The 24,271-nt window shown below is 45.9% G+C and overlaps 1 protein-coding gene across 1 annotated transcript in view; it reads left to right on the plus strand.

Moving 5' to 3' along the window:
* IPO13 (importin 13) overlaps nt 1–21,202 on the plus strand; it is a 370,551-nt gene extending 349,349 nt beyond the window's left edge. Inside the window, exons 17-20 of the mRNA XM_069227822.1 lie at nt 2,561–2,619; nt 5,339–5,428; nt 7,894–8,075; nt 20,343–21,202. Of these exons, the coding sequence (XP_069083923.1) occupies nt 2,561–2,619; nt 5,339–5,428; nt 7,894–8,075; nt 20,343–20,439 (428 nt within the window). The 3' untranslated portion in view covers nt 20,440–21,202. The remainder of the gene's footprint in view (nt 1–2,560; nt 2,620–5,338; nt 5,429–7,893; nt 8,076–20,342) is intronic.
* Nucleotides 21,203–24,271: the final 3,069 nt, after the last annotated feature.

Below are 24,271 nucleotides of genomic sequence, written 5' to 3' on the forward strand. Positions count from 1 at the left end.
TTGATGCTCTTGACCACTCTATTGAGTTGGGTAACTCAAGATACGTTTGACACAAGACATTTGTACATAATCAGAGCAGCCGGACAGTAGCGACTCCCAGGTTCCGTATGTCCTCAGGTATTTGTAAGCCAGAGCTGTGTTGGTTCCCTGAGTCATTGGAGTCCTGAAGCATCTGTAGTCATCTTCCAACCACCTGAGGTGTCCAGTCCTAGAGGAGACTGGCTCAGTTCCCCCCCCCCAGTATTAGGGCATCTGTAGTCCTCTGCCAACCACCTGAGTTATCCAGTCCTAGAGGAGACTGAGTCTGTATACTAGCCCAGTATTAGGGCATCTGTATTCCTTTACAACCACCCGAGGCATCAGGTCCTAGAGGAGACTGCCTCAGTGTACCAGCCCAGTGATAGAGGATCTGTATTCTGAGACTGGCTCAGTGTACAGCCCAGTATACTGGCGTCTCTATTCCTCTACCAATCATCTGAGGCATCTGGTCCTAGAGGAGGCTGGCTCAGTGTACCAGCCTAGTGTTACAGAGTCTGTATTCTGAGACTGGCTTGGTTTACCAGCCCATTTGGAGCACCTGGATTCTTCTGCCAGCTGGCTGCACTATCCCGTACTCAAGGAAATAATCTGTATCTTGTACCAGTCCCTGGAGTTACCTGGCTCTAGAAGTCTGTCGTCATGTCACAGTGCTAACCTAAGCTGCCAGCCAGTTGTAGGGCGTGGCCAGACTGATTCTGGACATCTCCCGCCACAGCCACATCTCCACCCACCTGAGAGACCTACACTGGCTACCTGTCAAGAAATGCATCACTTTCAAGCTCCTGACACGCATACAAGGCCCTTCACAACATCAGATCTGCCTACCTCAACCACCCCCTCTCCTTCTACACTCCCTCCATGGAACTCCGCTCTGCTCAGCTGCCCCTCGCCGCCATCCCCAGGATCAGGAGGAACACGGCCAGAGGAAGATGCTTCTCCTACCTCGCCACGCAGGCCTCGAACACAATGCCGCTCCACCCCAAACAGTCCCCCTCGCTGGCTCAGTTCAGGAAGGACCTCAAAACCTGGCTCTTCAGCTGACCCTCGTCCCCCAACTAGCTCCTTGAGACCACACCAGGTGATAGGCCATACTTTATAAATGCTGATTGATTGATTGATTGCAGGGTATCACTGTGTCTTTAATTTCATCCAGTCCTCCAGGCAACACACTTAGGTAACCATTCTTAAGACAAGAGCGAGCAGGATGATTCTTACTCTGTAAACAGGTACAATGCTTAGGCATCTTTTTACTGTAGGGCCTTGAAAGAAAGCCTAAAACATGCAGCTAATCACATTCCCAGTAACCATGTTGGTTGTGGACAGCAGAAAAGGAGAGTGTGTGGTTCATCTAAGGATGGCTGAGTGAGTGTTCAGCAGCACGTTTGGTGCGTTAACGTGGGTGTGCATAGATGCCATCCAGCTGTCGTTCCTGTGAACAAGGCAGATTTCTGTAGCACCTTTAGAGTGTGAATGTGGGCGTGCAAGGATGCTCTGCAGGTGTAGTTCCTGCGGAGAGTGCAAGATTAATGTGAACGTGGAAAGATGCTCTACAGCTGTAGTTCCATATAGAGTGAGATTTCTGTTGCGGCTGTGGTGCATTAATGCAGGCATGCAAGAATGCTGTTCAGCTATAGTTCCTTAAAGAATACGATTTCTGTGGCACCTTTAGTGCGTGAATGCAGGCATGCAAGGATTCTCTGCAGCAGTAATTCCTGGGGCGGGTGTGAGATGAATGTGAACATGCAAGGATGCTCCACAGCTGTAGTTCCTCAGAGTAGGATTTCTGTAGCACCTTTGGTGCATGAATGCAGGCTTGCAAGGATGCTCTGCAGCTGTAGTTCCTCGCAGAGTAGGATGTCTGTAGCACCTTTGGTGCATGAAGGCAGGCATGCAAGGAAGCTCTACAGCTGTAGTTCCTCGCAGAGTAGGATTTCTGTAGCACCTTTGGTGCATGAAGGCAGGTATGCAAGGATGCTCTACATCTGTAGATCCTCACAGAGTAGGATTTCTGTAGCACCTTTGGTGCATGAAGGCAGGTATGCAAGGATGCTCTACAGCTGTAGTTCCTCGCAGAGTAGGATTTCTGTAGCACCTTTGGTGCATGAAGGCAGGCATGCAAGGATGCTCTGCAGCTGTAGTTCCTCGCAGAGTAGGATGTCTGTAGCACCTTTGGTGCATGAAGGCAGGCATGCAAGGAAGCTCTACAGCTGTAGTTCCTCGCAGAGTAGGATTTCTGTAGCACCTTTGGTGCATGAAGGCAGGTATGCAAGGATGCTCTACATCTGTAGATCCTCACAGAGTAGGATTTCTGTAGCACCTTTGGTGCATGAAGGCAGGTATGCAAGGATGCTCTACAGCTGTAGTTCCTCACAGAGTAGGATTTCTGTAGCACCTTTGGTGCATGAAGGCAGGCATGCAAGGATGCTCTGCAGCTGTATGGAGAGAGAGTGACATGAATTTGAACATGTAAGGATGCTGTAAATCTCGAGTTCATGACTCCTTTTTCTTTCTCTCACTCTAGGTGTTCTCTCCTTGAAGTTCCCAGAGTCTCCGACTGTCAAAGCGTCGTGTAACTTTTTTGTGAGTACCTGGTATTGTGTCTGCCTCCTCTTTGAGTTATTCCTTTTACCGTCCTGTACAGCCTCCCCTGAGGTGGCCAGACTGCCCTGTGCTTGTTCTCCTGAACTTAACTTGGATGATGAGCTATGAGGGCTGTAACTAGCAAGCTCTGCTCCTGGGTACCGAAGAGTATCCTTCCAGTACCGAAGAGATGTCACAAACGAAGCTTCCACAATCCAGTATTGAAACCTCTCGAGTTACTACCATTGCCTTGTGACCACACGTAGAACTGGATGTTGTGTTGACTTAGAGAGCGGTATGGATAGGGTGGAAGTGGAAAGTAACCTGATTACCACATATTTCTGCAGTCCTACTGGTTGTAACACCACTTTCTTTCAAGAGAATGACTCAGAAAAACATAGATGGTAACAATGCAAACACATAGGAGTATGTATGGTGTTTGCACCCGCTGTTTTGTTTTTTTGATTTGGACATAAAATTCTGGAGTAATACCACACCTCCTAAATCTGGTATCACCGCACTGCAAGCTTTGTCACCTAATTGTAATGACCACCTAAGTGCAGTCAGTGGTGATGCACCAAACCTCAAGATGGTCAGACTGTCTACCTGAGACTGATACAACCTCCATTCATCATGATTAAAGCAATGACCTTCTCAGGTACTCGGCAAAATGATTATCCAATGGAAACATTACCCCAGATATTATAAAGACGATTCGAAGTAAGATTAAACAACAGTGCAGAAGTAACAAAGCGAAAGAAATTTTCGCCTGCAGACCGACATAAGTCTTCAGATTGGGTGTGTGGGTTTTTGGTTCTTGTGGGCTGGAGGAGGGTCTTCCAGTGCCAGTGTCGGTAACAGAAGAGGTATGGGCTGCCTTTGGCTGCTAGTATGCTGTAAGCCTTGGATGAGGTAAAGAATGGGAATGTAGTGGTGTAGAAAGCAGTGCCTCCCACGAACAAGAATGGAAGGAAAAACATTGGGCAACAAGCGTCCTCTTGTCATAAAATACATTTCCATTCATTTATTGGGAAACCTGTTCTCAAGGTCGTCTTTGTCAAAATAAAATAGATCCCTGAAGAATGAAACTTTACTTAGTGTTATTTTTTTTTTTTGTCACTCTTAATTCCACCATAAAGCATCTCCTGCTCTGACCCACCTCTGTATCTCTGAAAAGCCCCAGGCTCCTAAACATCTGGCATGTTTTTGTGATTTGGCCAGCAGAGCCTTTACTCATCAACACATCAGAGGCCGAAACACCCTTGAGTGATTATTTGTACTTTTTAAATCCCTATTTCATTCATTAATTCATTCATATATCCCACTGCATTCCTGGTCGGTGTGTGCGAGCGGAGGGTGGGATGGCAAGAAATTTAAACTTTCTCCAGGCAGTCAGCCAGTATTGGCTCTCCTCTAACTTCAATGGTAGAAGTTTCTGAGTGCCCAAGGTGCCATATGTAGGCCATGAAGAAACAACTCTCAATGGCAAATTTTCAGGATATCTGTATAAGATAAATTTACTTATGGTGAATGTTAATGGAACTCCTTTACATCGTGTTTGCTTAGCCTGAAAATATGCATCTGGCCCTCCGCTGTTGGTTACCTCTGCTGTACACAGAGCAGCCAGAATCCATGTTTCCCATCTTCTCTGTTCTCCCCACTCACTGTGGCCTCACGCAAGATTAAATGGAGAATCTGCCCAGATGCACATCTCGCACTGTAGTTATCATTGAAGGATGTTCATCCAAGCCTCAAGATACACTTGTGAGATTTTTGAAGGATGTGCACTAAAGGCTATAGTTAGCCGTATGTGATCGTTAAAAGATGTACATCATGGTTTGTAGTAAACCTTGTGAGATCATTGAAGGATGTACATCCAAGATTGTAGTTACCATTGCGAGATCGTTGAAAGATGTACGTCCACGTCTGTAGTTACCCTTGTGAAATCGTTTAAGGATGTTCATTCAAGGTTATAGTTATTCTTATGAGATCGCTGAAAGATGTACATCAATGTGTGTAGTAAACATTCTGAGATCATTGAAGGGTGTACAGCCAAGCCTATAGTTATCCTTGTGGAATCGTTGAAGGATGTACATTCCAGGTTGTAGTTAGCCTTGTGAGATTGTTGATGGATGTGCATACAAAGGTATAGTCGCCGTTGTGAGATTATTGAAGGATGTACATACAAGGCTGTAGTTAGTTACCATTTTGAGATCATTGAAGGATTTACATCCAAGAATGTAGTTACTCTTGAGAGAACATTGAAGGATATAAATCCAAAGTATTTGAACTGTATGTTTATGAAGTAAAGAAGGCTGTGAAGTATATATCTAAACAAATATTTGGCACAATTTAGTACTTATCATCCAGCCATCTTTATAGGTTTCCTCGTCACACACATGTCCTGCAGACATTCTTATCAAAGGGAGAGTGGTGAGTGTTTGTGTTGAGGTTATAAATGAATTGCACCCTTCTGAGCCTGGTGAATGTACCCATCTCAGAACAGGAAGTCTTGCACTTCTGTGGCCTCCAGTTCTCAATCATGGTGCAAACCCTACCTTCTCACATCACAGTTCCAAGGGAAGCAAAGTTTTTTGAGGGCAGTTTTCACCAAAAGGTCACCCTAGCGGGACGAAGTATCCCTAGCACATCATGGGGGGGACACTGAGTGGGACAACATAAAAAATGCTTGTAACGCCACACCGTTTTCCTCTTTCAGACAGAAATTCTTCCTCGATGTGGGGAGGTTGCACCAATTGGGCAGGTGGTGAATGAGAATGGCAAGATGCTGCTTCAGGCTGTGCTGGAGGTAAGTAAGGATGGGTGTGTATGGATAGAGCACATCAGTTGTTAGCTGTCTTCAATTCAGAAATTGTTAATAAAAAAATATTTTTTAGTGTAGGTGGGAATGTATTAAATAATTTAAACTTCAGCAAAATAATTTTTAATTAATTTAATATCTTTAAATTGCAGGTTTATAAAAAAAAATAGGTTTTGTATAATTATTTTTGTTCTACATTTATAATAAATATATAAAAAAGAACTTACATTAATATTTAATGTAAAAATATTATTGCACTTTTTTGGAGTTAAGAAGTGGTTAAAATATTTTATAATTAAATAAATGTTATCTATATCTTGTTAGCTTTAAATTATATTTTTAACTATTTTAAATAATTTAATTTAACATTATTTCCTATGGGGCTCTATTTCACGTCCCTGCCTCCATTGCTGTTTATGGGAGGGTGTTGCAATATCATTTGCCATGTCTGGTGCTGGACTTGCTACTTACTATTTGTTTGAGTGAGGTAACTTGCATTTCTAAATTTGACCCCACCCCTGTTTCAGGGGGTGGAGATGTGTAAATCTATACTTTTAAGTAACTTTACGCATCTTGTGACTAGCCAAAAGTAGTGGAGTTACTTGAAAGTGAAAGCATAAACTTACACCTGCAAATTACTCACAAGTGTAAGTTACCTTTGTGAATAGCCTCAATAATTTATTGTACTTAACTAGTGTAACAAATTTATTTTTTGTCTGAGAACAATATATAACCTATGATGATTGGTGTTGTTTAAAAGGACTTTGGTCTAATGAGCTAATTTTATTATGATTTTTACTATGAGAACATTCAGTAGGATTACACCTGTTCCTCTGGAAGCAGTTTATGGTTTTTCTTCTAAGCCCTCTCACTTGCCCGTCGTGGATATCCTTTTGACATATTTTTAAACCTTGACAGAGGTTTACATCTATCTTTCAGACTAAGGCGAGGGTTCCATGACAACAAAGAGATAGAAGGGTGGATGCTTCTGGACTGGTTGGTATCCATGGACATCTTGGATGCCTTCTGCATTCCAGTTCACTGTTTCTTTTTTTTTTTTGGTTACTGTGGTGGGAACGCATTACCCTATAAGGCTTCACCCACCTTAAATGATAATAGCAGTCCTAAGTGATGGCAGTAATGAACAGGGGACCCTGTGCTGGACTTTCTGCTTCACGATCGTCACTTTGGCTGTCCTATAGACAGCAGGACAACTCACTGGAGTTTCAGACAACTTGTCTGAGGTTTGGACCGCGTCAGGACATTATCTCTTAGCCTCAGTATATAATATCGTGGTCAGGTTGTCCTTGAATGAGGATGTTTCAGCTAGAGGTTATCTATGCCTGAGGCAGCGAACATATTGACTGTCTCACTGAGTGTTAGCGCCGCGCCTGATAGGCAAGTAGATTAGGGAGGAAGCCGATCTCCAAGAGAAGGACATTTGCTTGTTCCTAACCAACATCTTCTCTGAATACAGTTTGTTGATAATGTTTTTTCAGTCTCTTTGGAAACTTTTAAATATTGAGACGAGAATTCCAGGAAATTACCTTTTTTGAAGTCCATGGAACTACTTCCTGTTTAATACAGGCAATTGAATGGCCTTTGTTAGGTTCAAGCAAGGAATGACTCTTTCTGAGTGCAGGGAATGGTCACCAGTTACTTCTAGGAAATTACCTCTTGTTTAGTCAAGTCCGTCACTTCTTATTAAGTCAGAGCAGTGGCCAACTCTTAAGTTCAAGGAACAGATTACTTTTTGTCAAGTCTACAATGAATTACTTTGCTGCCAGGCAATGACCCTTTGTTAAATCAGTTAGCTGTTGCATACACCCTTTTCCACCAATCCCTTTAAAAAGCTGAATCGGGGATTCCACTTTCTTGTTGCACTGACATTCCTTTATTTCCTTAAGCTTTGAGGCAGTAGAAGCAGTTGGCATGCTGATGCCTCTTCCAGCATTATAATTTCAAAGTGGTGGACATCATCATTGAATCTTCCTCTCCCACAAGAGAACTATTTGCAAATTCTTCGTTAGTAATTCACGTCTGTATTAATATGCCTGTTAGCAGTAATGCTAAACCAATAATAAGGATCTACTTCCTATCTCTTTCTGTAGCTCATTATCTTGCTCCTGGCTAGATTTCAGCTTGATTCCTATTCTTTCTTACATCAAAAGAAGTCATATTAGACAATTTGCAGGTGAATTAAACATTTCCATTGAGTATACGTTATTGAGAGTTTGACTTAATATTGTGATTTAGTTCTCTTCACTTCCGTTTTTTTTAAATTGTATACTTGGTTTCTGGTGCCTAACGGCTGTGTCTGAAGTGTGTGCAGATTCTTTTGTTTCATCCTGTTAGGTTTTACTTTGATCTCATTCTCTGACCTTACCAGGCCCACTCGTTTTGTTCGACTCCCATAGCTCCCACTAATGAGTCCCTGTCCATGCTCTCCATAGGGGATCGGTGGCCAGGCAGCTCGCAGCCTCATGGATAACTTTGCAGACATCCTCTTCTCTTTAAACAAGCACTGCTTCAGCCATCTGAGCATCTGGATCAAGGAGGCCATGTTGCAGGAAGGCTTCCCCTCAAGCCGTGTGACGCCTGAACAGAAGGAGAACTTCAGCCAGCAGATCTTGCGGTAGGTGTCCATGTAGTACCTTTATTTAACTCGGTAAGTCTAGATCCACTTGTCTTTGGCCTCCGGGTTTCTCAGCTTTATAACTCACTTCTCCATTTATGGCTTTTCTCTCTCCATTGCTTTGCTATCTCTTTCCTTGTGTGGCTTTCTTTATAACCTCAAAGTATTCAGACGCTAGCATTAATACTAGATTTCAAATCCAGTAATTCAGTGTTTCCACTGTTGTAATGTCACAGGGAAACACAGCCCCAGAGGAGGAGTGAAGGTGTCCCTCTGGCTGCCAGTTGCCATTTCTCTTGTCAGTCACAGATCCAAAGGCTGACAGGAGACTTTCAGGCCTACTGATGCAACTTACCGAGAGCTGTTGTCAGTGTCGCACTGGCTCACCACACACCTGTCAAAGAGCACAGCAATTGAGTGGGGAAGAGTATCTCAGGGAGGTGGGTGGAGGCTGTTGAACATGGTGGGGAGGATAGCTGGATACTAGGTTTTGCATTTCATAAATACATATTTGCATGGGGTGGAGAAGGGTTTCCATGAGAGTCTAGGGATAGCAGCAGTGCCAAGTATTTTCTTTAGTAGTCACGAGTGATTGAAGGAATGTCTGAGGATGATGAGGGGAAAAGCACCCAAGGGAGAAGACTCTTTCTTTTACAGCAGAGAGGTTTTCACATCAGGGTCCCTATATATCATAGACAACTCGAGCTTCACTCTTGTCCATTTGATGACATTTGAACCCATTGATGGAGAACAACCCCTTTACTGATTGTTACCAAACTATAATTGTAAATGTTAACCATTCAAATTTCATTATTGATGGTTACCAAACTATAATTCCATATGTTAACCATTCACAATTTCATATTTCTCCAACCTATCTGTTTTGTTTCCCTCTGTGTTAGGCATACTCCCTCTTGCGCCCTCTCACCTGCTCCTTCATCATCCCTCTTCTTTTTAGCTCTTTTCTATGTTAATGTTCTCAAGCACTTTGTGCACCACCCAGTGGCATGCTTTCCTTTAACCAATCGGTGGCTGAGCTGTTTCTGGTCTGATGTTCCCATGAACTACCTCTGTATTACTGAACTGGGCATATAAGCCCTGTTCATGCCTCTCAGACAGGTCTGTGTCTACAATTGTCAACCATGTAATGCAAACCATCTTGCAGGGGAGGACAACGTCCTGTTCTACTTCTCAACTTAAAAAGCTCCTACCACCTGTACACTACTCGTGTATAATAATCAGCCTGAGTGAGCCATCCTTTGACATGACCTTTTTTTATGAATTTCTCACCAATATGCAAGGGAACATGTGCTCTCCTAAAACTACAGAGTATTAGCCTTGTATACACACTCATAAACAAATGTTTGTGACAGATCCCCATTGGGTATGTCTGGTGTTTGGAGTTGGGCAACCACTGGATGTCATGCAAGGTATGTGCCCTGATGCCCCTGAAAGTCAGTCTTAGAACTCGAAGCTAAGCGCTAGGTTGCTGAGCACGATCAGAAATCGCGTGCAGGCTGCTCCTGCTCAAATTCAGTGACCAAGTCCTGGGGCCTGTCCTGCTACAGGTTCACATCAAGCTCCAAGTCTTTGGGTAAGTCAAAATCAAAGAAGAGCTGCAAGTAGTCAAAGCAAGCCTCATCCCAGCCTTGCCACTCTCCACCTTAGAACTTGTGAGGATGTCAAGGTGCCCTGCAGTCTCGCTCCCGGTCTCTGACCAAGGACCCAATTCTGCAGCTAATCCTTATGCATTCCGAATTCCTGTGCCTGTTGGATATGCTGCAATATGTTGAGGCATTTAAAGAGGCCACATTCTTACCTCCAGCAGCTTACATATTCCCTCTGGTACACTTTTGATCCGAATGGATCCGGGGAGACCCTCAGTTGCATTACCGGTGGCAGGCTTGCCCTTGGCACCATGTGTGCCTCCCAAGCCCACTTCGGGGTCAGCTCTGACTGCAGAGCCGCCTTATCGACCAGCACCACGTTCCATGCCAATCCTTACTGTGGCAACACGGGCACCAACACCCCGTTGTTGTTTCTATAGTTCTGTCCGACACTGAGCCGAATCAATCCCAAAATGGGCTGAAGGTGCACTAGAGATCAGTTCCTCGAAAGCTGATCTCCATGTCTCTGATAAAACAGTGCCCTTGCCTTAAAGCTACCTCCAGTGCTTAACAACTTGTTCAGATTGGACTCTGACCAGAACCAAGCAAGGTTTAGGGGTGATAGTGATGATGGTGGGGACGAGTCTGCCCCACAAAATGATGATGACGAATTTTATATGGACCTTCAAGAAGATGGTGGGCTGGACTGTTCCACAGAAGAGTCTGCCTCATTCACCATGGTAATTAGAGAGGAGGCTCAGGTCTTAGGTCAACAGTTGCCTTCTGTTGAAGCAAAGACAGACGTACTCAAAGAGGCCCACCATACAGCAACAACCGCTGTCGTTTCAAGGTTGGGGATTCAGCCGCCAATGCCCAGGACCACAGAGATAACAGACCGCCCAGCCCCCTGTTCCTGGAGCACCAGCCTCCTACCCTTATTGGGGCATGACCACTGTGAGGAAATGGTGGTCTACCATATTACATGATATGATTGTGTGAGCTCGCCGTGTTATCCACTAGCAACCCCTTTAGAACCAGTTTGGTTTGTTTATTAAACCTTAGCTCATCCCTGGGTAGCTGTGGTGCTGAGCAGTCAGGCTTGTGACAAATAAACAAGTGTAAAGCATTTAAACAGCACCAAACCAATTGAAGAAGAAAGAAACCAGACACTCAAGAAATCCAACACCAATTTATAAAAATAGTTTCGATTTTTTATAAAAACAGTTTAGACACTAAAATGAAAAAGATGCACCTGAGCGCCAGGAGATATAGATTTTACAAGGTATAGTAAATCACAATTTTCCACTTAACTGTGAACAAGTATTTGCATATTCAATGACACTTAAAAACGTTTTCAAGAAAAACTTGGGTAAGTGGTAATTTAGAGTTACTTTCAGTGACCGACTCTGGCAGGGAACCAATCAAGGGGTCCAGCAAGGTCCAGAAAAACAGTTACCTCGACAAGAAAAGAAGTCTTCAGTGTCAGTGGTCCCTTGCCATTAACTTCTATTGGAATGGTCCTGATGCAGGGATACAGGATGCTGAAGATGCTGTGCAGCCAACAAGGGTCTTCTGGGGCTACCCCTTGGTTCGTGGGCTTGGTGAGGCGATTCTGACCACACAGGTCGACCTTCTCTCTAGCTCGGTAGAAGTACTGTCACCACTGGGCTACCAGTCGCCTGGTACAGCAGTTTCAGCAGTTCTCATCTTTTGGTGTTAACTTGCCTTCTGGGTGACCCAGCTGCATCCCAACTGCGTCCAGCTGACTCAAGTGCAACTTTGGAGCATTCGGTCTTGGTCGTTTTGGTCATGATCATTTGTAATATGGTCAGATCCAACTTCCATGCACTGAAATCTTTGAGGTGTCTGAAGTGCCAATCTGTGGTGCGTTTGAACCTCCCAAGCAGGTAAATGCCAGAACTCCTTGGCGAGGTCTGCTAAGACCTCGGATCTTGTACTGCGGAGCCGTTAAGAGAATGGAGCAGGGCACCTTGTTTCTTGTGAGAGACTGCACCACAAAGAATCCTGTGAGCAGCTCTAAGGAGCTGTTGTGAAGCCCTCTTTCCTGCTATGACCATGGTCCTCCAATTTTTTCTGTATCATCTACACTTTTCTGTGAGAAATTCTTAGGGACTGCTTTAGAGTTTGACGGAGGGCTTACTCCGTCACGTTTGTATCCCGTACGCCGTATTACAAGTTCCATAGTCTATAATGGAATTGTAATTCGCGGAGGAGCTATCCCTCACAATTGTGATGGAGTAAGCCCTCCGCCAAACTTTAAATCAGGCCCTAAGAGTCTGTTCTGCCAAATTGTTGAGGAAACACACAAAACACATTGACTGAGGAGGATTGAACTCAGACTTTTAATGAAGCCGGGATCCTGCAGGAGGGTGGCTTGCTATCTCCACCTGCTCCCAAAGTCAGACCTCCTCCTGGTGGAGGAGTAAGATATTCTTCTAAATTATCAACCAAACCCCCTAAACGATAGTAGCTTGCCACAAGTTTCCACACTTTGGTGAAGAACCTGTAAACCTGCCCTTCCCATCGGAACTGCAGAAACCTGTGATGAGGTGGTAATATTGGGCTTGTGAACTAGGCATTGTTTTGATCTAGTCTGGCCATCTAATTACCTGGCAAAAGGAAGTGTCTCAATAGTTGGAGGCCTTCCATCTTGAAATAATGGTAGACCACCCACTCATTGAATTACCTCACGTTTATCACTGGTTGTGGACCTTTGCCTTTCTTTTTGACTAGGAAAATATTGCTTAAGAATCCAGTGGGGTATGAAACTAAAGGCATGATGGCTCCCTTGTCTAGAAGGGAGGTTACGTCTTGCATGAGCAGGTGGTTTTCCATCTCTGAGAAAGTACTGGGCACCGGACTTTACCTTTGCACCGTCACCCCATAAAACTCTTTATGGAAGCCTATGACTTTCCGCAGCACTGAGGTATCGCCGGTTACCTCCCTCCACTTGTAAAGGAATAGGCCCAAACACTGTTCCACTTTTGGATGGAAAGAAAGGGTATCCTTTACCTGAGCTTCCACCAAGGGCATTGGCAGCATCACGTAAGGATCCTCGGCCTCCGCATCCTCAACTTACGGTCAGGAAAAACTCAACAAATTGTTTCTGATCCTCATACTGATACTGGCTGTTGCCTTGAGACCTCTGTGAGGCCGGGAAGTAGGTGCAGCGGGAGGAGCAGCCCCTGCCTCCACTGGCCCCAGCGAAAACCCACTTACCATAAACCACAATCATTGACTGCTGGGCTTTGTCCAGTGAAGAGAAGGTGGTCACAAACTTACCAAATTATATAAAGAAAGGGTCTCCTAAGAGACCTTTGTTTGCCAGCATTCCCTAGCTTGCAGTCTATCTGTTTAGAAGGGAGAAGTTAGCGTTCCTGAGGGAACTTTTGGCCTATTGGGCCCACGCCTAGAGGATCTTGAGGTTGCCAGATTCTTGCCTCTTTGGCCATGTAAAGAATTTTTGTGAGTGGTCCGAGACGTCTGGGAGCTTGTCTTGGCAAGCCCTTTAAGACCATTCAATCCCCTTCTTTGAGTCCTTGAGGAACTTGGCTATAAAGGTGGCCATCTTGCTGTCCGTCTTCGGCTTTCCAGCGACTTTCCACCTGCCGGTGGGCGCTAACCTCTTTGTTCATCGGCTTGCATAGTCTGCTGCCCACATATTATGCCACCTTGGCTGCCAGAGCCTACTCCACTGACCTGGGGTGGTAGTTGCTTGCCGGGTCCAACATTCCTTCGATCCCTGTTTACCTTGTCACTCCTGCGTTGGGAGAAGAATCAAGCCGGGGTGTTTGTGGCATCCTTCTGGTCTCCACGGTCTACTGGGCTCTGGTTTGTCAGAAACATATTGACCAGGGTCACCCACGTCCTCCTCAACATTCAAATCATCACCAGTAGGGAAGCTGCCTTCCGCAATGGGGATTTGCCCAGGCAACAGGGGGTCTGACGGCTTGGACAAGTGACTGGTTCAGTGCTTTAGAAACATCTGCCACAGCCATTTGAAAGCGTCTCTTGGAGGGGAAGTCGCTCTCACAGATCAAGCCTTAACCAGCTTCTTAGGACACCCCTGAGGTTTGGAAGTATGTCAAAGGCCTATGTCTTCCCCCATCGGGGAGTAACACTGCTGAGCTGCAAGCTGGAGCAATTGCCTGTTCAAGGGTTCCAGTGGTGTGGACATGGTCCACTGTAGTGATGTGTCCACCACATCCAAGAATTCCACACTAGGAGAAAAGGATAGGACTCTTCACCCACTGAGCGGACATCTCTTCCCTCCCGCTGTTGGAATCAGGATGATTATGCGATTTGAACTGCCAACCAGGGCTCTGCAAAAACCTCATAAAGGTAATAAGTATTGTATTAACCTGTGTAGATACACCGGGTGCAGGAGTACCTGGGCCAAGAAGACCTAAACAGAGCCAGCACCTGTAAGCTGGAAAGTGTGAACCCAGGAAAGTGGGCCTAGCGTACTAACGCGTAGTCTGTGATAGAGGAAAGGCTTAAAACAAGGCCTAAGCATCACGTGAAATGCCCTCTGGGTACAGCAACCTGCTGGGCCGATAGGGAAAGCAGCACTGTCCGATTGCCCATCTGCTCGCAGAATGTGAGGCGAACAAGACTGGAGGGGTGATCGTCTCCATACCTGCAGCGCCCCCAAAGGCGCCAACACCGTGCAAAGTGATGTGAAGAAGAAAGCTACCCGACCGCGTGATACTGTTAGCAGCCCACGCATCAGTGGGAACCATGTTAGAGTGAGCCTAAGGCACAGCTATTGCGCCAGAGCTCCTTCTGAGTGCAAGCAAGGAGCGTTGAAGATCCCAAGCACTCCTCAAGCAAAAGCAGCATACTGAAAAGATTGATGAAATAAGCAAAGTTATAGAGCAATCATTGAGTGAATGAAACCATGTTAGTCTAAACTGATTAGGATTATAATATTCTCAAGGAAAGCACTTATCTGGCTGCTGAGCAGCGAAAAATGGTAAAGTGCTGTTCCTTGGGGGGAGGAGGGTTTGAGAGCGAGGCATATGATTGGTGGACTTGTTTCTGCCTTGGGCTCAAGGTTTTGGTAGTCCTTTGCCCTCATGTTGTTTGTTGTTTTTAAGGCTTATGAGCTGAATAAATGGAGAAAGCTAAGCATAATCCGAGCCTTTGATCCCGAAATAGAATAGTGTATCCAAATGCCAAAATCAGTTGTTTAATCGAAATCCAATTATTTCATGTGATACACACCTCCAGTGACTGATGCACTCCAAAAAGGAAAGTATACAGCTGAGGAATGGAGTCCAATAGTGCAGTGAAAGCAGTGTGTTGATAATATGAGGCAAACTGTGATTCCCTTCCAAATATGCACAGAGATCAGAATAGATGGGTATTGGAAGGCAACAGAAAGCTAAGGCTCGGAAGAGCTGAGGCACTTTGTATAAAGAAGCTTAGGGCAGTGGAGCAGGGTCTCAATAGTGATCATGAATTACAGTATTTCCTTGGAGAACAGTAACAGAACAATTTCAAGCAATATTTCTTTGCCATTTGTGACTTCATATGAATTTGCTAATGTGTTTCCAGGTATGATCATGTAACTGTTCAATCCTTGTCACAGTAGTATGTACTGCATCCAACAGACAGTCCCTGCAGGTAGTTTAACAGGCTACTCCCTGCCATGCCTTTCTGTCCCGCTGCATCTTCCATCTACATCAGAGTGACCTTCGGAGAACCATTTGCCCATTTGCCCATTTTTCTGCTGGAAGTCGTCCATTCTGTAGGAAGGAGCCATAGGGAGAGTCCTAAGAGCGGACTGGCTGTTATTTCCTAGTGCTGAAAAAGAGTTTAAGAGTTTGTCCTATTCTATTCTATTAATCGACCTCTCAATTTTTTCCTGTGTCCTGTGAAAGGACAAATTTAACATGCTCATGTAAGACCAGGTTCCTTCTGCGTGGATCTTGGAGACTTGATAGTAGCATTGGAACTGCAGAATGCAGAATCTTCTGCAGGCTCACAGGCAATGCAGGTTGAGGTGGGCCACGAGCATTTTCAGTTTGCCATGTTCCCTTTCTCAGCGCCCCTTGGGTGTTCATAAGGTGATGGCGGTTCTTGCAACTTATCTTCAGAAGTCAGGGGTACCAGTGTTCCCCTACTTAGATGACTGGCTGCTAAAGGAAAGCTTGCCATAGTCAGTCGTAGATCACCTCTAGAAGACGGCAAACCTCTTAACATCACTGAGGTTCATGATCAACATGCAAAGTCACAACCGAATCCTTTGTGGAGGCTTCCTTTCATCAGGGTCCTCTTGGATACAGTGCACTTTTGGTTGGTTCTGGATCTCAGTGAGGTTGACTCTGAGATCTCTTGGACTGCTAGCATCATGCATCCTGCTCTTTGACTATGGCATGTGGCACATGCAGGCTCTGCAGTGTGATATGAAGTCTCAGTAGACTCAGCAGCAAGGAAACCTGTTGGACTCCATCCAGCTTTGGAGAAAACTTTAAAAATGCTGCAGTAGGGGATGCTGGACCACAATTGGACCAATGGCAGACCCCTCTCCCTGCCCTACCCAGAGCTTATGGTAGTGGCAGATGCATCTCTGCTAGGTTGGAGAGGTCATGTGGGAGAGGTGGATATTAGAGGACTCTTGTCTCTGGGGGAGACCTACCTTCATATCAGCCTACTGGATTGCAGGTCATTGGCTTGACTTTGAAGGCCTTGCTGCATCCATCAAGGGGGAAGCTGGTTCAGATCCTCATGGGCAACACCACGGACATGTGGTATTGTAACGAGCAGAGCCCCTTGGGGTACCGGTCCTGTACGAGGAGGCTCTTCACTTCAGGAACTGACTGAATTGTCAGGACATTTCCCTGCTTGTGAACCACCTGGTGGGCTCTTTACACACCAGAGCAGACAAACTCATCTTGCAAAGATTAGTCGATTATGAATAGCAGTTACACCTGAGGGTGGCACAAAGCGGTCTTCCAAAAATGTGGAGAACCCTGGCTTGATTAGTTCTCCATTGCTGGGAACACACAATATCAGCACCTTTGTGTGCTGACATTTCTAGGATGGCTCTCTGTAGATACCTTCTACCTAGAATGGAGCATGGGACTGCTATATAATGCCTGCTGCTACCTCTCCTGCCCTAAATTATGAAGAAGATCAGGATTAACCAAGCCCAAGTCCTCCTAGTGGTGCTGGATTGGGCCAGGAAAATGTGGTACCAGAACTTCTGGGCATGGACATCTGTCCTCAGGCTGCAGCTTCGGAAGGAACTTCTGTCAGTGCAGAAGGGTAGGGTTTTACTCCAAAGCCTGCGCAATCTACACCTCCTTGTTTGGAGATTGAGCAACAGCAGTTGACTGCATTCAGTCTGTCTTCCGGAGTGGTGGATGCCATACTGGTAAGCAGGCGTCCTTCTGCAAAATCTGTTTATGCAGGGTCCTGGAACAAGTTTGTGGCTTCTGTAGCACTGACCTGTTGTAAGCTAGACTGCTGAATGTGTTGCTGTTTGGTCTGTGTGTGGCCCAGAAGGACCTGCAGTCGCCTTTCCGACCTCTTTGCATTTACAGGGTCAACCGTCCTTGTTTTAATATCCTGTTATGATGCATTTTCTCAAGGATTTAGTCTGTATGTTTCCCCTAAACAAATTGTAATTCTACAGTAGAACTTTGGTCCTTGCTGTCTTTGTGTACCCCTTTTGAGCTGTTGCACTGTTGTCCCCTCTATCTCCTGACTCTGAAAATGGTGTTTCACGTTGCAATAACTTCAGCTTGTCGCATGAGTGAACTTCCAGCTCTGTTATTCAAGCTGTGCTACACCGCCCTCTTTCTGGACAAATTGGTACGGAGAAGATCTCCATTTCTCCAGGAATCGGGAAATGATCGACAGATGCCTGAATCATCCATCTAATACACAAGGGCTGTGATCTACAGCTCTGCCCCTCCTGAATACCCTCTTTTCACCAGGACATACTCTCTGGGACATGGCTCAGATGTAGACGTGGAAGTCACTCCCCTTCTGAGCAGTGGAACCTTGGGGGTGATGTCTGGAAAAAAGGGCACATGATTGCCCTTGCTTAACTTTTTGGCTCCCAAGAAGGATGGAAGTTTGAAACTCATCTTGAAAATCTGATTTTGAAATGTGTTCCTTCAATAGGTCAAGTTCAAGAAGCTGTCCCTCAGCCAAGTCTTACTGACTGAATGCTGGAAGTTGATTTGCATCTATAGACCTCCAGGTGCTTATTTCCATCTTCCAGTTCTTCCAGCCCACAGATGGTTGGCGAGGTAGCATTCTAGTATTGTTTGTTATCAATGCTACTGTTTGGACTCTCCACATGCCTTTGTGTAAGTCCTGGCAGATGTGGAGGCTTCATTGAGATGGTCAGGAGTCCATGTATTTCAGCACAAGTATGACTGGTAAGTGAAAGGTGAGTCCCCCACTTCTGGTCTAGGAGAACCTCCAGTGAACATAGATGTGCTTCCACAAATTGGGCTTTATCAACAATACCTAAATGTCTCGCCTCTTATGTAGACTGTCCCTCCTAGTGGCACTTACTAGACACAACTAACAGGAAGTTGTTCCTCCTCCTACTCCTACTCCTCCTCGGTGGATCACGCATATTTAGTAGCAGGTTCTGAGGCTTCTCACCCGGGCTCAGAGCCCAGTTCTGCAGCTTTTGCATCTGCTTGGGCTCATGCCCTTGTGCATCTTGTTGATACCAAATGGTGGATGACCTTCAGTGGTGTGGAAGACCACAATGGCTCCAGCAGCAAAGGAGTCTCACGGCTCAAGTACAGATCATCCACTCTGTTTATGTTGATCTGTATTGGTGGATGGACCACCTCTAATCTTTAGGTGAGTCGTCCTTTGAGCCTCAAGCAGTATCAGTCTACTGTGTTTATGGACGTTTCCTTGCTGAGCTGTGGTTCCCATCAGCAGTGTGACAAAGGAAGATCTTTGGTCCACGACAAAGCAGCACAAGACATAAACTACTCTAGCTGCAAGCAGTGTGATTTGCAGTAAGGCACTCCTCCCTTCTACCTCGGAGTCACATTCTCATTTTGTCAGACAGCATCACTACTGTTCATTACATCAACAGGCAGGGAGGTAATTCACTTTTGGGGGTGGACCCCGCAACAGTCCTTTTCCTCCTCATCCGTGTCTCTTCCTGCAAAACTGCTTCAGTTCACCTTTTAGGGAGAATGTGCAGCCTGTAAGGGGGAGGGTGTCCTATCATTTACGTAATTGGCAGTCTATCATCATGGATTGTTGGGCCCCCAGTATCACAGAACAAGGCTACGCTCTTCCCTTCCTCAGAGTGTTGGGATCTGGGCTTTCGTTGACGCTAAAAGGCTTTGCTGTGGCCACTGTTAAAGGTTATCTGTTGGCCCTTTAGATCTACTGCCTGGAAAGACTGTTCCTAATTACCGTTCCCTCAGCTCTGCACTTTAGCGAGCTGTTGGCATTGTCTGTTCATCCTCCTTTTACCACCCTTCTTTCCAGGCAAACTGGTCAATCGAGCGAATGCTCCCTTCCTGGCAAAGGTGGTTTGTCTGTTTCACATGGCTCAGTGCATCACGATTGTGACATTTACGTGCCTCCTCATCCCTGCAAAGAGGAGGAGAGAATGCACCACCTGGATATATGCAGGGCCCTTAGTTTTAACATTTTACTTTGCTGAGTACCAGATTAATGATTAGATTTTCCTTGACAATGTGGATTCCAAAAAATCCCAAGAAAGGTAAGAGAGTTCAGAAGCTGAATATTTGCTGATAAACTGTATTGTGCATCAAAACCTGCTACACTTTTGAGAAGGAGCCTCTAGTGGGCATCAGGGCCTTTTCCACTAGTGTGAAGATTGCTTCTTCTGAATTGTCTAGGGTTGTTCCTGCACTGGATATCTGTCAGACTGTAACTTGGGTTTCAGTTCATACCTTCACTTGGCATTGGTGCCTTGACTCGGACGTCCACAGAAATGGCCAATTTACCCTCCTGTGTGCAGAACTTTTTGTCCTTAGATGCACGATCATGGGGATACTGCTTGGGTATTGATTCAAGAGGTGAGGAATCTGCAGATAGAATTATCCCTCACTTACTTTTGGTAATGATTTGTCTGGTAGATTTTTGATCTACTTGTTGATCCATCACGGATCCCACCCACATCCCTGTTCTGAGGAGTGGTCATGCAACTTTTAACGAGGCCGCAAATTACTTTTAATGGATTGCAATTTCTGTTAGTCTTGTCAGCCTTGTCACTGCTTCTGAGGGCATGATAAAGGGGATAAGGGAACTCAAGTCATTGTGCAGGGCAGGTGCCTTGTATAATTCAGAGATGTGGTATCTGGAAGGATCCAGGAGTTGAGGCATAGCAGAAGCACCCCATCTACATAGGAGAGCTATTTTAAGTTTCCAGATCCTGTCTGCTGTCTTGAGAAGAGTCATGAGGTGAGAAATGCATAAGTAACTGGAGTATCCACCAGGAAGATACTAACTGTGAAGGTAAGTTCTTCTTGTTCTTCGCTATCTTCCCCACATCTCAGGTTGCCTGTGGAGTGGTGTTGTCAGTGTGTGTAAAGTTATGGTCTTTGTATCAATCTGTTGCTCTCATCATTAAAGCTGCACTGTTTGAGCCACATTTTGTTTTTGTCTCTTTTCTCAGAGAGCGAGTAAACAAGAGGCGCATGAAGGAGATGGTGAAAGAATTCACCCTGCTGTGCCGGGGATTACATGGGACAGAGTACACTGCAGACTACTAAACCACAAGTGGCAGCAGCATGCCTCCATCTCTCTCAGAATCTTTCCACAGAAAAGAGATTTCCCCTTGGGTCCTGGAGGATGAACTATTTGCAGCTGTTTGAACTCAGCCCAAATAAACTTGCCTTGGACTCACCATTTGAGATGTGAATTCAGAGACCTATGAAGGTGTCCACGTGCCTGCTGCAACCCCTTCCTAAAATGCATGTACCTCCTTGGATGATGTTCCTGCGCCAATTGCATCCCAAGGAAATGCAGCAATTGACGCAAGGAGGAGAGCATTAGGTATTTTCCTCGTCTCTTTTAGCCGCCACTACAGGTCATCATTAGCACAAAAGTATATTGAAACTGGAAAAACAGAAAGTGACGTATAACACAACAGAGCTTCTTTCTTCCGCTCCACGGGTCCAGCAGTGATGGCATTGGAGATCATGGAACCAGAAGGACACAGTGTGCCTATCTCTGGCCAAACTTTCTTGCAGGTGTCTGTTCTGGTAGCTGAACTTTGCAGCACTGTAACAACCTCTGTAGTGCATGTACAACCACAGAAAGCCCATGTATATCAGCATTACATGTCATGGAGCAGGCAGGATGCAAGCTGGAGCACCAGCGCCCAGGACAGAACTCTATGGTCGTGAGTCCTGGGAATGTGCTTTGGCTGTGCACGCGGAATTGGACAGAAGCCCCTTCATTTGCAGTGGTGGGGATGAGTAATGTGGACAGCTATCTCACCCCCCCTCATTATATTAATATTTCTAAACTTTGCATCTGGTCTGTTTTTGTCTTGGTTTGTCTTTTTTATTGGAAGGATTAGAGGATGAAATCCCAAAAACCGAAGGTAAACAGGACCGTCATGACCTGACATCTCAGAGAATGTCTAGTGTCCAAGGTATAGCCTATTTGCACTTCATTTTTCATCCCCATCTGCAGTCTGACTCTTAAAGCTGTACTTAACATAACATAAATGACAGTCACACTTTCCTTTCTACCTGGCTTGCTGCTTCAGGGCATGGGGGCCCTGCCTTATCCCACTGGGGTAGGGCCATGTTTGTAGTAAGGCAGCAGCAAGGAACACCATGAACCCTAAATGTTTTGGGGTCTTTTAGACATATCCCCCTGCTTGAAGTGACCCTACATTTTAGTTGGGATCAAGAAACCACAGTGCTGTCTAAAATATGATTAAATATCAAGACTTTGTGTCCCTTTGCCATTGCTCTAAAAATAAGTGCAATAATAAAGAAAATCATAAAACCCTGTATTTAAGAAAACCATACCCACAAATCCTATATTTTGCATTTTGTTACAGCGATGAGAAGCCCATAATAAAGAATGTCCTAATGTGTAATTTATGATTTAGACCCAAATCCTTAAATCTTGTCAGCACTAAGACTAATTCTTTACCTAATCCTACTTTTAACCCTAATTTTATGCCATTTTTAAACTTTGCTTTTAGACCATACCCTTCTTAGATGATGTTAAAATAGCTTCTTTTTTTTTTAAATAACATTGATGTTCGATGGCATCTGTCGCTGTAGATACACATGTTGTGCATAGCCCGCCATCTGGTGTTGGGTCGGAGTGTTACAAGTTGTTTTTCTTCGAAGAAGTCTTTCGAGTCACGGGACCGAGGGACTCCTCCTCTTTGTCTCCATTGCGCATGGGCGTCGACTCCATCTTCGATTGTTTTCTTTCCGCCATCGGGTTCGGACGTGTTCCTTTCGCTCCGGGTTTCGGAACGGAAAGTTAGCTAAATTTCGGAAAATTACGTCGGTATTGTTGCGTTCGGGATCGGCTTAGTTAGAATCAACACCGAATCGAAGAGTGAAGAGCTCCGGTACCCTTCGGGGTAGTTTTCGATTCCCCGTCGGGGCCTGGTCGGCCCGACCGCGTGTGAAACAACGCTGATGGAACGGACCCCGTTCCGTTTCTGTCCTAAATGCCACAACAAATACCGGTATACAGACCAACATTTGGTCTGTAACCTGTGCCTGTCGCCTGAGCACAGTGAAGAGACTTGCGAGGCCTGTCGTGCGTTCCGGTCCTGAAAAACACTCCGTGACCGTCGAGCCAGAAGACTGCAGATGGCGTCCACGCCAACAGCTCACCGAGAGTTCGAGGAACAAGAGGAAGAAGGAACCTTCTCGATCCATGACTCGGACTACGAGGAATTCGACGAACAAAAAACTGTGAGTAAGACGTCGAAGCCAGCACACAAGAAAAGTGACAAGGCCCAGGGGACGCCACTGCCACCAGGCCATGGCTCGACCCATAAATTCGGTGACCGACCATCAGCACCGAAAAAGGGCGAAATGGTGCCGAGATCGTCCGACTCCGGTCGAGAGACCGGCACGCAGCCTTCTCAGGACCGAGAAAGTGCTGCTGAAAAACGTCGACGCCGAGATAGCGGAGCCGAAACTGCTCGACGCAGAGACAGCGGCACCGAGGAAGATCGACGCCGAGAGGGTTCGACTCCGAAAAAGAAGAAGGTCACCTCGGAGCCGAAAAAGAGTACAGACAGGGTTTCGGTGCCAAAACGACCCGCAACCGACCCAACTACCGGTTCCTATTCAGAGGAGCAATCACTGTCCTCTCAGCTGCGAAAGCATAGATTTGAGGAGGAGTTGCAATCCACCGAAGTGGATCACACTCAGAAACGTATCTTTATACAGGAAGGAACAGGGAAAATAAGCACCCTTCCCCCTATTAGGAGAAAAAGGAGATTGGAGTTTCAGTCAGACCAAGCACCACAAATGAAAATGGTGAAAAAGGTAACTCCGCCACCCTCTCCTCCACCTGTAACTAACGTTTCACCAGCACAAACTCCATCACATTCCCCGGCTCACACCACCATGAGCCAAGGTGACCAGGACCAAGACGCTTGGGACTTATACGACGCCCCAGTGTCGGACAACAGTCCAGAGGCGTATCCTACAAAGCCCTCACCACCGGAAGATAGCACAGCATACTCACAAGTGGTGGCTAGAGCAGCAGAGTTCCACAACGTGTCCCTACACTCGGAACCAGTCGAGGATGATTTCTTATTCAACACCCTCTCCTCCACCCATAGCTCCTACCAAAGCCTGCCTATGCTCCCAGGAATGCTTCGGCACACAAAGGAAATCTTCAAGGAGCCGGTCAAGAGTAGAGCAATAACACCAAGAGTGGATAAGAAATATAAAGCACCTCCCACAGACCCTGTTTTCATCACCTCACAGCTGCCACCAGATTCCGTCGTAGTAGGAGCAGCTCGCAAGAGAGCCAACTCCCACACATCTGGGGATGCACCACCCCCAGATAAAGAGAGCCGCAAGTTCGATGCAGCCGGAAAGAGAGTCGCAGTACAAGCTGCAAACCAGTGGCGCATCGCTAACTCTCAAGCACTACTTGCGCGCTATGACAGAGCCCATTGGGACGAGATGCAACACCTCATTGAGCATCTACCCAAAGAGCTACAAAAAAGGGCGAAACAAGTGGTTGAGGAAGGACAGAACATATCTAATAATCAGATACGCTCCTCTATGGATGCAGCGGATACAGCTGCAAGAACAATTAACACATCTGTGACTATAAGAAGGCACGCATGGCTACGAACGTCTGGTTTTAAACCAGAGATACAGCAGGCCAATATGCCATTCAATGAGAAACAACTGTTCGGACCAGAAGTGGACACGGCAATTGAGAAACTCAAAAAGGACACTGACACTGCTAAAGCCATGGGCGCACTCTACTCCCTGCAGAGCAGAGGCACTTCTAGCACCTTCCGCAAAACAACCTTTAGAGGGGGGTTTCGGGGTCAGGCCACACAAGCCAGCACCTCACAGGCAACACCGTCCA

This window comes from Pleurodeles waltl, chromosome 4_1 (genome assembly GCF_031143425.1).
Source record: "Pleurodeles waltl isolate 20211129_DDA chromosome 4_1, aPleWal1.hap1.20221129, whole genome shotgun sequence".
Classification (NCBI taxonomy): domain Eukaryota; kingdom Metazoa; phylum Chordata; class Amphibia; order Caudata; family Salamandridae; genus Pleurodeles; species Pleurodeles waltl.